At 38.4% G+C, this 13,582-nt stretch overlaps 2 protein-coding genes across 2 annotated transcripts; both read left to right on the top strand.

Annotated features, from left to right (window-relative positions):
* The first annotated feature begins 5,740 nt into the window (after positions 1–5,740).
* LOC136820660 (uncharacterized) lies at positions 5,741–9,751 on the top strand. The gene is made up of 2 exons (XM_067076859.1): positions 5,741–6,142; positions 6,441–9,751. The coding sequence occupies exon 2, from the start codon at positions 6,554–6,556 to the stop codon at positions 9,749–9,751; it is 3,198 nt and encodes a 1,065-aa protein (XP_066932960.1). The 5' UTR covers positions 5,741–6,142; positions 6,441–6,553.
* A 681-nt stretch (positions 9,752–10,432) lies between these two features.
* Positions 10,433–12,319, top strand: LOC136820896 (uncharacterized). The gene is made up of 3 exons (XM_067077137.1): positions 10,433–10,916; positions 10,957–11,325; positions 11,385–12,319. The coding sequence occupies exons 1-3, from the start codon at positions 10,433–10,435 to the stop codon at positions 12,317–12,319; spliced, it is 1,788 nt and encodes a 595-aa protein (XP_066933238.1).
* Positions 12,320–13,582: the final 1,263 nt, after the last annotated feature.

Below are 13,582 nucleotides of genomic sequence, written 5' to 3'. Positions count from 1 at the left end.
GCCCCACCTAGGCCAGGCATCGAATTGCCGACAGTTTTTCAAAAAATCACCGCAATACCCACGTATTTTTTACGAAATACCGACACCGATATTTTTTCCAAGCTGTTGGTGAAGGTTGAATGGCATTTCCAAGTAGGTAGCATTTTAATAGCACTTCTGAGGAATAGCACTTTGATTTAGCACCGTTTCTCCGACGTTTTAAGCAAAATTACCGTATCACTGATTGAAAATTTAACATTTTCCATCACCAAAAAGCATATCAATCACCAAAATACCGACGCAAAAACAGCTCAATACCGACACACCGACAAACTGGTACGCCCTCTTGAAAGCGCCCATTATTCTTTTCGGTTTTTATAAAATCAACCAAGAATTTAAAATCATCAATCTTTTCAATGTCCACCACCCCGTTCTTAATAGTAACCCCCTGTTTATTTACTCTCTAAACGAGACGAAGCCTGTCAGAACAAAGAAAGCGAAATGACATTTCCCCCCTTTTATTCTTAGAAAAAGTACAAAAAATATATGATTTGATCGTAAGATAAAAATTGAACGACGGCTAGATAACACACATCTGCAGATAATTCGTGTTTAAATATTTCCTTTGAGAAGGAAATATTTGTTGAAATGGGCCTTTTTTCTCCGCATTTTCCTTCTTCTTCTTCTTCTTCTTCTTCTTTTCCAAGGTTTAGAAAAAGTCATTATCGTGAGCTTGTACATGAGTCTCGTTTTAAATCAAGCTCCGGTAGTAAAAATAGTAGGATGTTCTTTTTTCGAGGCGGAAGACGTCATTTCTTCGAGAAACGTATGTGGAAAATATCCGTACGGCGCTCTATTCTCCTTGCCGATCGGGTAAATTTGACCGTTTCAGAAGCATATTGTTGATCGAACCATACTGCTTCGTTTTTAACTTACAAAACAAAAATGGCAGAAAATAGACAACAACTTTTGCTCTTTCGCTATTTTTCTTTGGTTTTTAGTTTTTAGCTCTAATGAGTTGAATTGGATCATGATTTTTGTACGATTGTCGTTGGTTTGGAATGAGAGATACAATCTCTTGGTCTTTGGAAAAACAGGACATTTTATCAACTTTCACAACAAACAAACTCAATTTTGCTTGCATATTTTTATAAATTGTAAGAAGGCAAGTGACTGTGAATAAATCTGACCATGTTATACTTGAAAAATTACATACCTGCAACATCAAAAAAGTTTGCACCCAACCAATTTAATGCGTATGCGACAATGCAACAATGGGAATGGTCGATGAACTGATTAGCTAAAAATTTAAACATGGAGCAAAATTGACTGGTTAATGATTGAATTTCCCTTAGTGTTTTTATCTACAACAATGAATTAACTGGTTAGTGACAGTTATTGAAAACTCTTTGTGGGGAAAATTAAGTTGCAGTTATAAATTTCAAATTTTAAAGCTAATAACTGGAACACCACGGCCCCAATGTGAAGAATGTTATGTTATACTTCTGAAAAGGTTTATTGCATTGAATATGGATTTTAAATAATTGAAAATCACCTCACATGAAATTTTTCTTGAACTTGGAGATTTTCTTCCCCGCGGGTATTTAAAACGTGGAAACTTTTGTCGTGAATTTGGAGATTTTCTTACCGTCAACTGCTCCAACTTGGGACTATCTGACAAAACATAGGACGGCAATTTGGCCAACATTTCACCGAACCTTTAAAGTCATTTGATTTGAGTTAATGAACGGCGTATTAAAAAACACGATTTCTCTGTCGCACTGCGTAGGCTTTTAAATCAAAATATGAAAAAAATCCGTATTGGAACACACGCGAGTGTCTAGATCGAAGAACAAAAAATTAGTGACAAGACAATGGAGCGTTTGACGTCACTCGTGCGGTAAGTTACACACTCGTTATTTGTTAATCCCATCGGGCGATAGGCAGTTAGGTAGCGGGTGTTCTCTAATTCTCCAATTGGCGTCCGGTCATTTAGAATGAATATAAAAAAGTTAAAAGGGCGCACTATCAGTGAAAGTTATCGTGACACGCTATGAAAGAAAGAAGATTTTTAATAGTTATCTCCCCCCACAATACAAAACCTTAATGTCAGCCAAAATCACTCTTGTAAACCACATAACATTTGCGTAATCTCTATATAATTGATCAATGCCCAGTTTCTCTATATGGAAGAGAATAAATTAGATTTCAATTTTTTTTGGTCTTGAAATCGTTATGAAAATTACAGAGCATAATCCAAAGAAACAGGAAAACAAATAAAATTATTTCAGATACAAACAAAAACTTTCTCGAAAATGGTAAATTGAGTTCTTCACAAAAAGGATTGAGCATTGGGGGAAATTTAGCAGTCCTACGTCAGTGGAAAAAAGATAACTTGATAAAAACTAGTATAAATTTTATACTTAATTGGATAGTAATCTTTTTGATGAGAAAAATGCCAAGGATATGAAAAGGACACTTAAGTGTTTGTTGGCGTCAAAGAAGTGTTGATGTCATTTCAAAACTCAAGCAGTAAAAAAGATCTAATATCGTAAAAAAAGCATTTCTTGCCAATGACTAATGTTATATCTGTGAATTTAATTCAAACGCGAAATTTGACCCTTGCAAGATTAAATCATATTCAACTTTGGACCTATATCGAATCTATACATATTTTGACCATTATTTTACTTACGATTTACTATCCAAAAGTTAATCGAGTCACTGTCTGAGCCCTAATTGGTTAATTTGGATCAATTACATCATAATTTTGAGTTTCGACCAATCAGATTGTGGGGTGGACTTTTGGATAGTAAGGCGTGAGTACAGTATAACTTGTATAACTCTTTATCCACTCCTGTGATAGTTTCTTAAAAAAAACAGGTTTTATGGCTTTTCATACTATAGGGAAGCCGGTGAATGAGAAAATGAAAATGTTCGACTAAGAGAAACTCTCGCGTTGTAGACGTTCGAATCATTATTATTATTTTCCAGTTTTATAAACCACATCGGAGCGTTTTTTGGTTCAGCGTTGTACTTTTTGTTCACTGCAGCAGTGATCGTATAGTGTGCTTCGTTGCTGTTCGGTATTTTATCCGGAATGTGTTTTCCATCTTGTAGGGTAGTACTGAAATAAGAATTTCGTAAAATAACCAGGTTATTTTGATTAAACGGGCCTTAACTTTCTAGGCTTGTAGGATGGCATTGGGTGTTTATTAGGGGATGTTTATTAAAATATTTTCCGAGCAAGGACACTTGCATGATGTCAATCAAAACTTTTTCTTCAGCAGAACGGGGTTACTCTTAGGTGCCAAATAAACAGGGGGTGGGGGGGGCGGAAAATTTTTGAATTTTAATAAACGGGGGAGGGGCTTAATTGCCGGTAGGCTTGGAAATTGTACTTTTGAAAACCCAAAATAAGGTAAACATAAGCTAAAATCAGGCTATTTAGAGCAGAAAAACAACTGAAAATATTCTTAAAAATTAATAAACGGGGGGGGGGGGGGTTGGTCCTAATAAGTTTCGGGGGGGGGGGGGGGTCGGAAAATTTTCGATTATATCTTCATTACTCATAAATTATATTCTAAGTTTGTTTCCACGAAAAATCATGTTTCTTTTTTCAAAAAGAGAAAAGTAGACCTCTATAGGAGTAGAATTGACAGTTAGTGTAGTTGCAAAGAAAACAAAACGAAGATTTTGAGGAGGTGCTACAAATTCAGCACACACCCATTCATATATCAGCACACTATAACAACCTTCAAAATAAAATAAACATAAAAACATTTATAACGTCCATACAATGTTAGATGAACGTTAACATAATGTTGTTTGCCAAGTATGAGTTATTTACGCAAGTCAACAGACAGTTCGCCATAAAGCACAATAACAAAAGAATCATCTTTCATCTTTAAGTCTATGAAAGCTCTTTCATAAACAGGCTTTTTTAAACTAAATTTTCAGAACAAGTCAAGAACATTTTAAGGCTTTGGAGACTCTAAAACACCCAATTTCTTAGGATAATAAGCTTTCTGAAACAGCCCATACTGTAGATTGTTAAGCCATCGTACAATATAAATATGGGTGATTGGAAATTATGTAGGCATTATTACCTGGGGAGAGGGTAGGGTTTAAAATTATACTCTAAATAAAGTAAATTTCCCTTACGTGAATTTAGATTAAAAATCAGATATTTATATCTTGGGGCAAACGAGGGCCCTTTTCACTTGGAAATTGAAAGTATTTTCAAATTTTAAAACCAAAAGGTCCTCATTATTATACTTCCAAACCCGAAAAGCTGGACTCGCGACTCATGTATGAACGTCCGCGCCGGGTTGAAAGTAAAATCTATTGCTAAATTTCAAAAATACAGTCCTCAAAAAGAAAGGAGCCACTAGATACCATCCGTCGTCATGATTACGGCGCGTTCTAGGCGCGCTGTGGATGGGAAATAAGTGGCTTTACTTTTTATTGCCTGAGAAAGGTTACAGATTCTACTTTAGCCCTTCGGGCTTTAAACTGAATGTTATTATATATAAGATCAGCAATCAAATCGATTAACAAATACAGGACACCTAAGAATATAGAATCATCTGAAAAGAAAAAGTTGGAAGCTCCTTTCCAGGGCACGCAATCTTCTTAAGCAGTCGATATAAAGATTTTTTTAAGACATACATTTTTAAGAAACATGAGATTCGGAATGCCTAAAAACTAAGAAACATAAAAATGAGAACATTTTTTAACTCGGTATTTTAAGAACCTCCCAATCAAAAAAAATGTTTTATTTTGTTTGCATAAAAAGTAAGCTGATTATGTCAAACAGTTTAGAAAAATGTAAGAAACATTTAAGGCTCAAAAGGTCAATTTCTTAAGAAACATTGAGGCTGCTTGGCAAAATTAGTTTCTTAAGAAAAAAAACTTGTATATAAATATGAACTCGATAGCGGTTGAATGGGTTCTGTCACCGGAGAAGATCTGACGAGCCATCATTTTTGATACTTGAATGACACTTAGAAGTGGGGGTGTTGAAGAATTTTCAAAACTTTAATAAACGGGGTAGGACCTAATTGCCAGGGGGTTGGAAATTGTACTTCTGAAAACCTAAAAATAAGGTAAAGATTGGCTAAAATGAAAAACCGAAAATTTTCGAAGGCAGAGGGAGCGTTTATTTGGAACCTAACCATCTACCAACACTTTCTTAGTTTCAATAGCTCCTCCTATGACAAATTAACATTCAATTACTCAGCACATTGCAGCAACATGGGACATCTAACCTGGGTTTACAAAATGGGATTCAAGCATCGAACTACATACGCCTACGTCTTTGAAGTGTCTAGGAATAGAAAATAGACCCTCTTAGCAGGGGATCTGCAAAAATAAAAGAAATGGTCTAACTCATTGTTCTAAGCTTTTCACAAACTGTGGTTGACAGAGGGGAGAAATTTTGCAAATACTTATAGCGTAAAGAAAAGAATCACATTACACATGACAACGTTTATAAGCTTCTTTCTTTCTACAATCAGTGCCATTACATATTGGCACTTTTGGTTAATTTACCATTTTTCCAAAATTGAAGTTCGTGCAAGAATGTCAATTTCGGGCCTTCAATTTCATTTCACCGATTATTTCAATCTTGGAGGGATTTATTGGTTTCTAGGCTATATTTCAAGCCCTACTGGACCATATTTTTGAACTTTTGGATCCTCAGATTCTAATATCTTAAGTCTAGCGTTAAAACTGAGAGTTAAAACTCTACCCTTGTAATGCATGATGGTTTTAATATATAAATGGTCAAAAATTTAACTCATTCAGCGTCTTTTGTGTCATTTTATTCAGTCCTTTGTTTCTTGGTCTTACGTCACTTTTCTGTTCAGTCTCTTGACAATTAATTCTACGCATTCATTTAAGTTCTTTTGTATCATTTTTGTCATATAATTAGTTTATTCACACTTAGGCAATTATCTAGTATTTTCAATTTTATTCAAGTACGCGTTTTTCTCTCTCGATTTTCATGAATCATCAATCAAGCTATGAGAAGCGTTGTGTGTGGTTACATCAAAATATGGAGTTTCAGACTTAGACAGTTTTGGTCTTAACTTTCCAAATCAAAATTCAATTCTCAACTTTTGTGCACAGTTTTTCACAGTTTTCACATACTGGCTACCTGGTATGTTGTTTTCTGCTTTTTGCCTTTGCCTCTCTGTGTTTTTCTGTTCATCAGCCTATTTGGCTCAGGTGTCTGGAATTAGATTATTTTTGATATTTTTAAATCAATTTCTTTAAGCTTAAGTTAGGTTTCATTAATTTTGGTATATTTCAAGAGATTTCTTGTGCGATTTTCATGATACTTTTAAGGTCAATTTGATCAATTTCCTCAAGATTTCTAGTCAATTTCTGTACAATTTTCTTGTCATTTTTCTTGTCATATTTCGTCACTTAGTTTTGTCATTATTTTTAATTTTCAGTTTGAACAATCGTATTTCACTTCAATCGAAGTTCCAAACTTTGTCAGATTATTTCCGTGCACAACATTCAAACAGAGCTGACTCACTCGCCTGTTCATTGAATCAATCAATGCATGTTGCTCCGTCAGACAAAACGTGTCAACTACAAGGAGCTGAGTTCATCAGAGGACGAAATGGATCCTCCTCATCATCAACTACACAACACCACAGTAAATGAAGAACGCATTGCCATCGAAGTAATGTGTGACGAGATACCAGATCTCATCAACGAACATAAGTTCGAAAACATACAACCAGAGGACCTCAAGTCGTTACTTGCAAAATTCGAATTAATGCGGAAATCAATCCGTACCAAATCACGCAGAATCGTCTCATCCGGACAAGCCTTATCGGACGATCTCCAACTTACAATCAAGACAGGCTTGGATCAAATCACCAAGTACATACAAGACTCGAAGGAATACAACTCCAAGATCACTGTCACCAAGGAAAAGAAACGAGTCGACGAGTTCATCGCGCACAAAGAACAAACACTGGAATTCAATATGCAGTGGGCCAAAGGAGCCATCGATGAACTGGAACTAAATTTCAAAAGGATCCCTGCTGATTCAGCATCAATCGAACTCCTGAATTGGCGAAAAGAGATGCCATCAAACGAAACAAAGTTCAACAAGATTTCAGATTCCTACAAGGAATGTCTCCAAACATCCACCACTAATGCACTGATCAAAGCCACAATCAAACAACTTGGTGAGAGATATTTCAAATTAGACACTTTACGTCAAACTTTTATGAACAACTTGAGCATTGAAATAAGTAATCGTGAACTAGATGTACATTCAGAATTCAAACGCAATAAACTGAACATTCATCTTGACAAATTCACTGGATATGATTCCAAATCAGATTATTATACCTTTCGCTCTAATTTCGAAAAAGTTCATTTATCATCAACTCCCAAGAGCTATCTACCAGATCTGTTAGTCAACAATTACCTTGCTGATCCAGCACACACCATGGTCAAAAACCTTGAGTCAATCGACGAAATTTGGAAACGTCTCGAAGAAGCATTTGGTGACACCAGGATGATGCTCAAGAAAAAGATCACTCAACTCAAATCACTTGAAATCTCAAAGAAAAACCCGGAAAAAGTTGTCTCTGGCATTAGTCACCTAATAAGCATGATGCAGGAGATGGCAGTCTTGGCCGAAAAGCATCACATAGAAGAACACCTGTATTATGGCGACTCACTTAACCACATTCAAAACCTCCTCGGTGACGGTAGGACAACAAGATTCCTATCAAGTGTCTGTGACCACAACCTCAGCCCCAAGGAAACCTGGACAACTATGATATCATTCCTGACCAAAGAGCGAAGAATCAGCGAGCAGAAACTTCTCCTTCGAGATGAGTCGAAATCAAACGATAACAAACCAAAGGATCCATCCAAACAAACCAGGGATAAGAGGTATGGACATTTTTCGAATTCTTATATGTCCTCTGATACCTCGAATCCTGTGTGTGCCCTTTGTGAAACCCCAGCTGGTGAAAACGATCATGTTGCCTCATCAGGCCCAGGTAGAACAAAGCTGGTTCAATACTACACTTGTCAGAAATTTGCAGAACTCACACCTGCAAGTCGACTCTCCCTTCTCAAAGACAAGGGATACTGTTTTCAATGTCTCTTTCCAGGTGCAGCATCCGCATCTGGAAAGCATAAAGATGGAAAATGTCAGCATGATTTCGTATGTCCCAACGCTTCACATCGAAAGTATCCTGTTCGAAAGCACGTCTTGGTCTGCGAGGAGCATAAAGAGGAGCCAGCCAATATCGAGCTACTGGAAAAATTCAAAGAACGGTTCTTCCGAAGTCCAAGTCTTCCAAGCTTTACAAGAAATATAAGCTTGTCATTCCACACAGCATCCTTCAAAACAAACGATCAACATGGAGACAGGGGTATCTACATGCTGCAAGAAGTTCTCATCAATCAACACAAATTACTTATCTTTTACGACAGTGGCTGCAGTGATTTCGTGGTCAGTCAAAACGCAATCAAACTTCTCGGACCCAGTGCCATCAAAGACTCTTCAGCACCAGTCATCCTTGGTGGTGTTGGGAACAGTGTCACAAAATCGTCATTTGGACGTTACGTTGTCAACATTCCACTCAGCAATGGGGAGATAGCCTCATTAACTGGTCCTTGCATCCAACAGATCACGTCAACATTCCCAACGTTTTCGCTCGTTGAAGCAGAAAAAGACATCATCAAGTCATACTCCAAGTGTGGTGATTCAAAATGTCTACCAAAGCTTCCATCATCAATTGGTGGCGATGTTCACATGATGATCGGTATCAAATACTTGAGGTACTTTCCGAAAATCATCCATCAAATGCCATCAGGATTGTCGATCTTCGAATCATCCTTCACAAGTACAAGTGGAGGATCAGGTGTCATCGGTGGACCACACCCATCATTCAGTCCCTTTCATGCATCCTGCAACTTCACATCAACATATCAACTACTTCGAACTCCACCATCTGACGTTCCTTTGCTTGGATTCAACACCCATCTATCCACATCAATGCGAGTATTTGAGGAAGTCGAAGGAGCAGGCAGTGAAATCACATATCGCTGTCCAAATTGCCGCAATTGCAACCAATGTAAATACGACGAATCGACTGAAGCAATCAGTATCAAGGAAGAGATCGAACAATCACTTATCAACTCGTCGGTCACTATCGATCCAGAAACTCGAACAACCTCAGCTATCCTACCTTTCATTACTGATCCATCAACCAGGTTAGCAAACAACAAAGACATCGCCATGAAAGTATTTGGTCAACAACTTCGTAAACTTAACAAACCGTCCAACCATAGCGACAAGGAAGATATCCTTACGTCAGAATCTAAGCTTCAGAGTCTTGGTTACGTCGACTATGTCAGCAATCTACCAGAGTCAACTCAACAGATGCTCAGCGACCATCAATGTCACCACTACATCCCATGGAGAGCAGTGTGGAAGGGCAATTCCATTAGCACCCCTTGTCGCATTGTCTTTGATGCATCATCAACAACATCGTCGGGATATAGTTTAAACGATCTTCTCGCTAAAGGGAGGAATACCCTCAACAGGCTTCAGGAAGTCTTGATCCGATTCTTCATTCACCCTATCGCTATGCACACAGATATCAAGAAGATGTATAACACCATCAAATTGGACGAATCTCATTGGTGCTATCAACGCTACGTTTGGGAAGCCAACCTTGACCCATCCAAAATCCCTCAAGAAAAAAAGTCGTCAAGACCCTGATATACGGGGTTAAGTCTTCAGGAAACCAAGCTGAATACGGACTTCGAAGAGTAGCTGAAATGTCAAAGGATGAGTACCCCGAAATCGAAGAGATCGTCAAACGTGATATTTACGTCGATGATTGCCTCACCGGTGAACAAGACAGACAAACAGCCTATATTCGTGCAGACCAACTCGAACGTGTCATCAGTCGAGGTGGATTCAATCTCAAGGGATTCGTATTCTCTGGAGAAGATCCTCCACCCACCATGAGTGAAGACGGAGAGATGATTCACATCGCTGGATTCAAGTGGTACGTCAAATCAGATATGGTTTCGCTCAACATTGGTGACCTGAACTTCGCGAAGAAGTCTCGTGGAAAAAAAAAACCATCGAATCAAGTCAACGTCATTCCTTCCAAATTAACACGTCGTCATTGTGCTTCAAAAGTGGCCGAGATGTTCGATCTAACCGGCAAAGTTTCACCTCTAGTCGCATCCATGAAGATCGACCTTCAAGACCTAGTCCAACGCAAACTGGATTGGGGACGATGTTATACCAGAAACACTCAGACCATTGTGGGAATCAAACTTTCAACTCATCCAAGAAGCTGGCAATCTCAGATTCAATCGTGCAGTGGTACCTGTAGATGCTGTCAACCTAACCATGGAAACGCTTGACTTCGGAGATGCAAGTTCGTCTATGGTTTGTGTCGCTATCTACGCTCGTTTTCTCAGAACCAACGGTGAATACTCATGTCAACTCATCTTCTCACGAACCAGAGCAGTACCAAAAGGGATGTCACAACCAAGAGGAGAACTCTATGCTGCTCTCATCAATACCCACACCGGAGAAATCGTGAAGAGATCACTCAGCAAATGGCACCAATCTTCGATGAAATTCACGGACAGTCAAATCGTTTTGTACTGGCTGGACAATGATCAGAAGCCCTTGAAGCAGTGGGTACGAAATCGTGTCATCGAAAGTCTTCGTTTCACCACCAGAGATCAGTGGAAGTACGTTCCAACCGATGAGATGATAGCTGATATCGGTACTCGCAAAGGTGCAACCGTCGAAGACGTCAACAAAGAATCTACCTGGATCAATGGTCACAAACTGGATGCATCAACAATCAAAGGACTTCCCAGTGATGACCGCTCAAGAACTTCGTCTGACCGATCAACAGGTATCAGAAGTCAACAAGGAAGTCTACGTTCACCATGTAGCACCCATCATTCCAGAAGAAGTTGGAGAACGCTACAAATTCTCGTCGTATCTCATCGATCCCAATGTCAAATCCTTCAGCACCGTCGTCCGTATCATGGGCTACGTGTACCGTTACTTCAACAATTTGAGATCAAAGATTCGTTCAAACGGATTGTTAATCGTTCTCAACCATCCAATCACCGCATCTGACGTTCCCCAGCTCAAGGAAGTCGAAGTCCAACTTGGTGAACGTTATTTTCTTAAACTAGCAACTCAAGAAGTCATCAAATTCGTCAGCCCAAAGAAGTACGAACCAATCTCCATTTTGAAAGATAACATTCTAACGTACAAGGGACGAATCCTTCCAAACAATGGTGTCACAATTGCAGGCAAGTTCACAGATGCAATGCTTGACTTATCTCAGTCCACGTTTTGTTTTGTGTACCAGTTATTGATCGTCACTCACCTGTCGCTTACAGTCTCGTCATCGAAGCACACTGGTTGAAACATGATGGCATCGAAGCAACCCTTCGTCGACTACTCAAGAAGGTGTTCATCATCGAAGGACGAACTCTCGTTAAAACCATCAAGAGATCATGCGAACGATGTCGCTATCTTGAAAAACGTACCGTTGAAGCCATCATGGGTCCTATTCCAAGCAGTTCACTCACCATCGCACCAGCGTTTTATCAAACCCAAGTGGATCTCAGTGGTCCATACAAATCAATCTCACCAACCAACAAGAGAGCAACCATAAAGATCTGGCTCGTCATCTACTGCTGCTGTTCCACATCAGCTGTCCACATCAACACGATGGATGATTATTCGTCACCCTCCTTCATCCAATCGTTTACAAGATTCTCATCAAGATATGGATTTCCCATAAAGCTATACTGCGACGAAGGCAGTCAACTGGTCAAAAGCAATCAAGATATTCGAATGAGCTTCACCAACATCCAATCAACACTTTTCAAGGATCGAAAAGTAGAATTCGAAACTTGTCCAGTAGGAGCTCACAACGTCAATGGTAAAGTCGAACGTAAGATTCGAGAAGTCAACCTGTCAATCGAAAAGATCGCCCACAACGAAAGGCTATCGATACTGCAATGGGAAACACTCGGATCAATCATTGCAAACTCAATCAACGATTTACCACTACTCGTTGGAAACATCACTGAAACTGAAACCATGGATCTTCTCACACCGAATCGGCTGATACTTGGTCGTAACAACGATCGTAGTCCTTCAGGAGACTTCGTCAAAACATGCAATCCAATAAGGCTACTCGAAACCAACTCCAAAGTCTACGATGCATGGTTCGAAAAACTGGCTCGAATGTCACGTTCCCAAGCTTATGAAACAAACAAAGTGGTTTCGCCATGAACGCAACTTGCAAATCGGCGACGTCGTATTATTCACCAAAGTCGAATCTGCACTAACGAAAAGATACACGTACGGTATGATCAAAGATGTTGTTGTCGGCGATGATGGCAATGTTCGTAAGGTTACAGTATCTTATCAAAACGAAAACGAAAGCGTCAAACGTGAAACAGTTAGATCTGTTCGTAACCTCGTTTTAATCCATTCAGTCGATGATCCTGATTTGTTCAATGAGCTCCACGAAAATGAGTGAATGTTATCTTGGTTGGTTATGAGTTAATGTGAAAGTTATTATTTGATTGGCAATGAGCTATGATAAAAGTCATTATTGGCATTGAGCCATGCAAAGTTATTATTTTGGTTGATCACATGATTAAATTTTTGGCCCATGGTGGGGAATGTAATGCATGATGGTTTTAATATATAAATGGTCAAAAATTTAACTCATTCAGCGTCTTTTGTGTCATTTTATTCAGTCCTTTGTTTCTTGGTCTTACGTCACTTTTCTGTTCAGTCTCTTGACAATTAATTCTACGCATTCATTTAAGTTCTTTTGTATCATTTTTGTCATATAATTAGTTTATTCACACTTAGGCAATTATCTAGTATTTTCAATTTTATTCAAGTACGCGTTTTTCTCTCTCGATTTTCATGAATCATCAATCAAGCTATGAGAAGCGTTGTGTGTGGTTACATCAAAATATGGAGTTTCAGACTTAGACAGTTTTGGTCTTAACTTTCCAAATCAAAATTCAATTCTCAACTTTTGTGCACAGTTTTTCACAGTTTTCACATACTGGCTACCTGGTATGTTGTTTTCTGCTTTTTGCCTTTGCCTCTCTGTGTTTTTCTGTTCATCAGCCTATTTGGCTCAGGTGTCTGGAATTAGATTATTTTTGATATTTTTAAATCAATTTCTTTAAGCTTAAGTTAGGTTTCATTAATTTTGGTATATTTCAAGAGATTTCTTGTGCGATTTTCATGATACTTTTAAGGTCAATTTGATCAATTTCCTCAAGATTTCTAGTCAATTTCTGTACAATTTTCTTGTCATTTTTCTTGTCATATTTCGTCACTTAGTTTTGTCATTATTTTTAATTTTCAGTTTGAACAATCGTATTTCACTTCAATCGAAGTTCCAAACTTTGTCAGATTATTTCCGTGCACAACAACCCTTCAAACCTACTTTAAAGCACTTGCAAATCGATTGTGGTTTTAATACTTCCCGGTGGATTTCCCTTTTGTGCCAAGTATTTCGTCACCGAT

Source organism: Clytia hemisphaerica, unplaced genomic scaffold (genome assembly GCF_902728285.1).
Source record: "Clytia hemisphaerica strain Z4C2 unplaced genomic scaffold, Clytia hemisphaerica genome assembly, whole genome shotgun sequence".
In the NCBI taxonomy this organism is placed as follows: Eukaryota; Metazoa; Cnidaria; class Hydrozoa; order Leptothecata; family Clytiidae; genus Clytia; species Clytia hemisphaerica.
The sequence above is the reverse complement of the archived record's forward strand: the minus strand, read 5'-3'. Positions and strand labels throughout refer to the sequence as shown.

Excerpts from the sequence above, each read along its gene's own strand:
- LOC136820896 (XM_067077137.1), top strand. The coding sequence starts at position 10,433 with ATGGTTTGTGTCGCTATCTACGCTCGTTTTCTCAGAACCAACGGTGAA. Across the intron at positions 10,917-10,956 it reads TTCGTCTGACCGATCAACAG|CACCCATCATTCCAGAAGAA; the intron begins GTATCAGAAGTC and ends TTCACCATGTAG. Across the intron at positions 11,326-11,384 it reads CAATGGTGTCACAATTGCAG|TTATTGATCGTCACTCACCT; the intron begins GCAAGTTCACAG and ends TTTGTGTACCAG.
- LOC136820660 (XM_067076859.1), top strand. The coding sequence starts at position 6,554 with ATGTTGCTCCGTCAGACAAAACGTGTCAACTACAAGGAGCTGAGTTCA.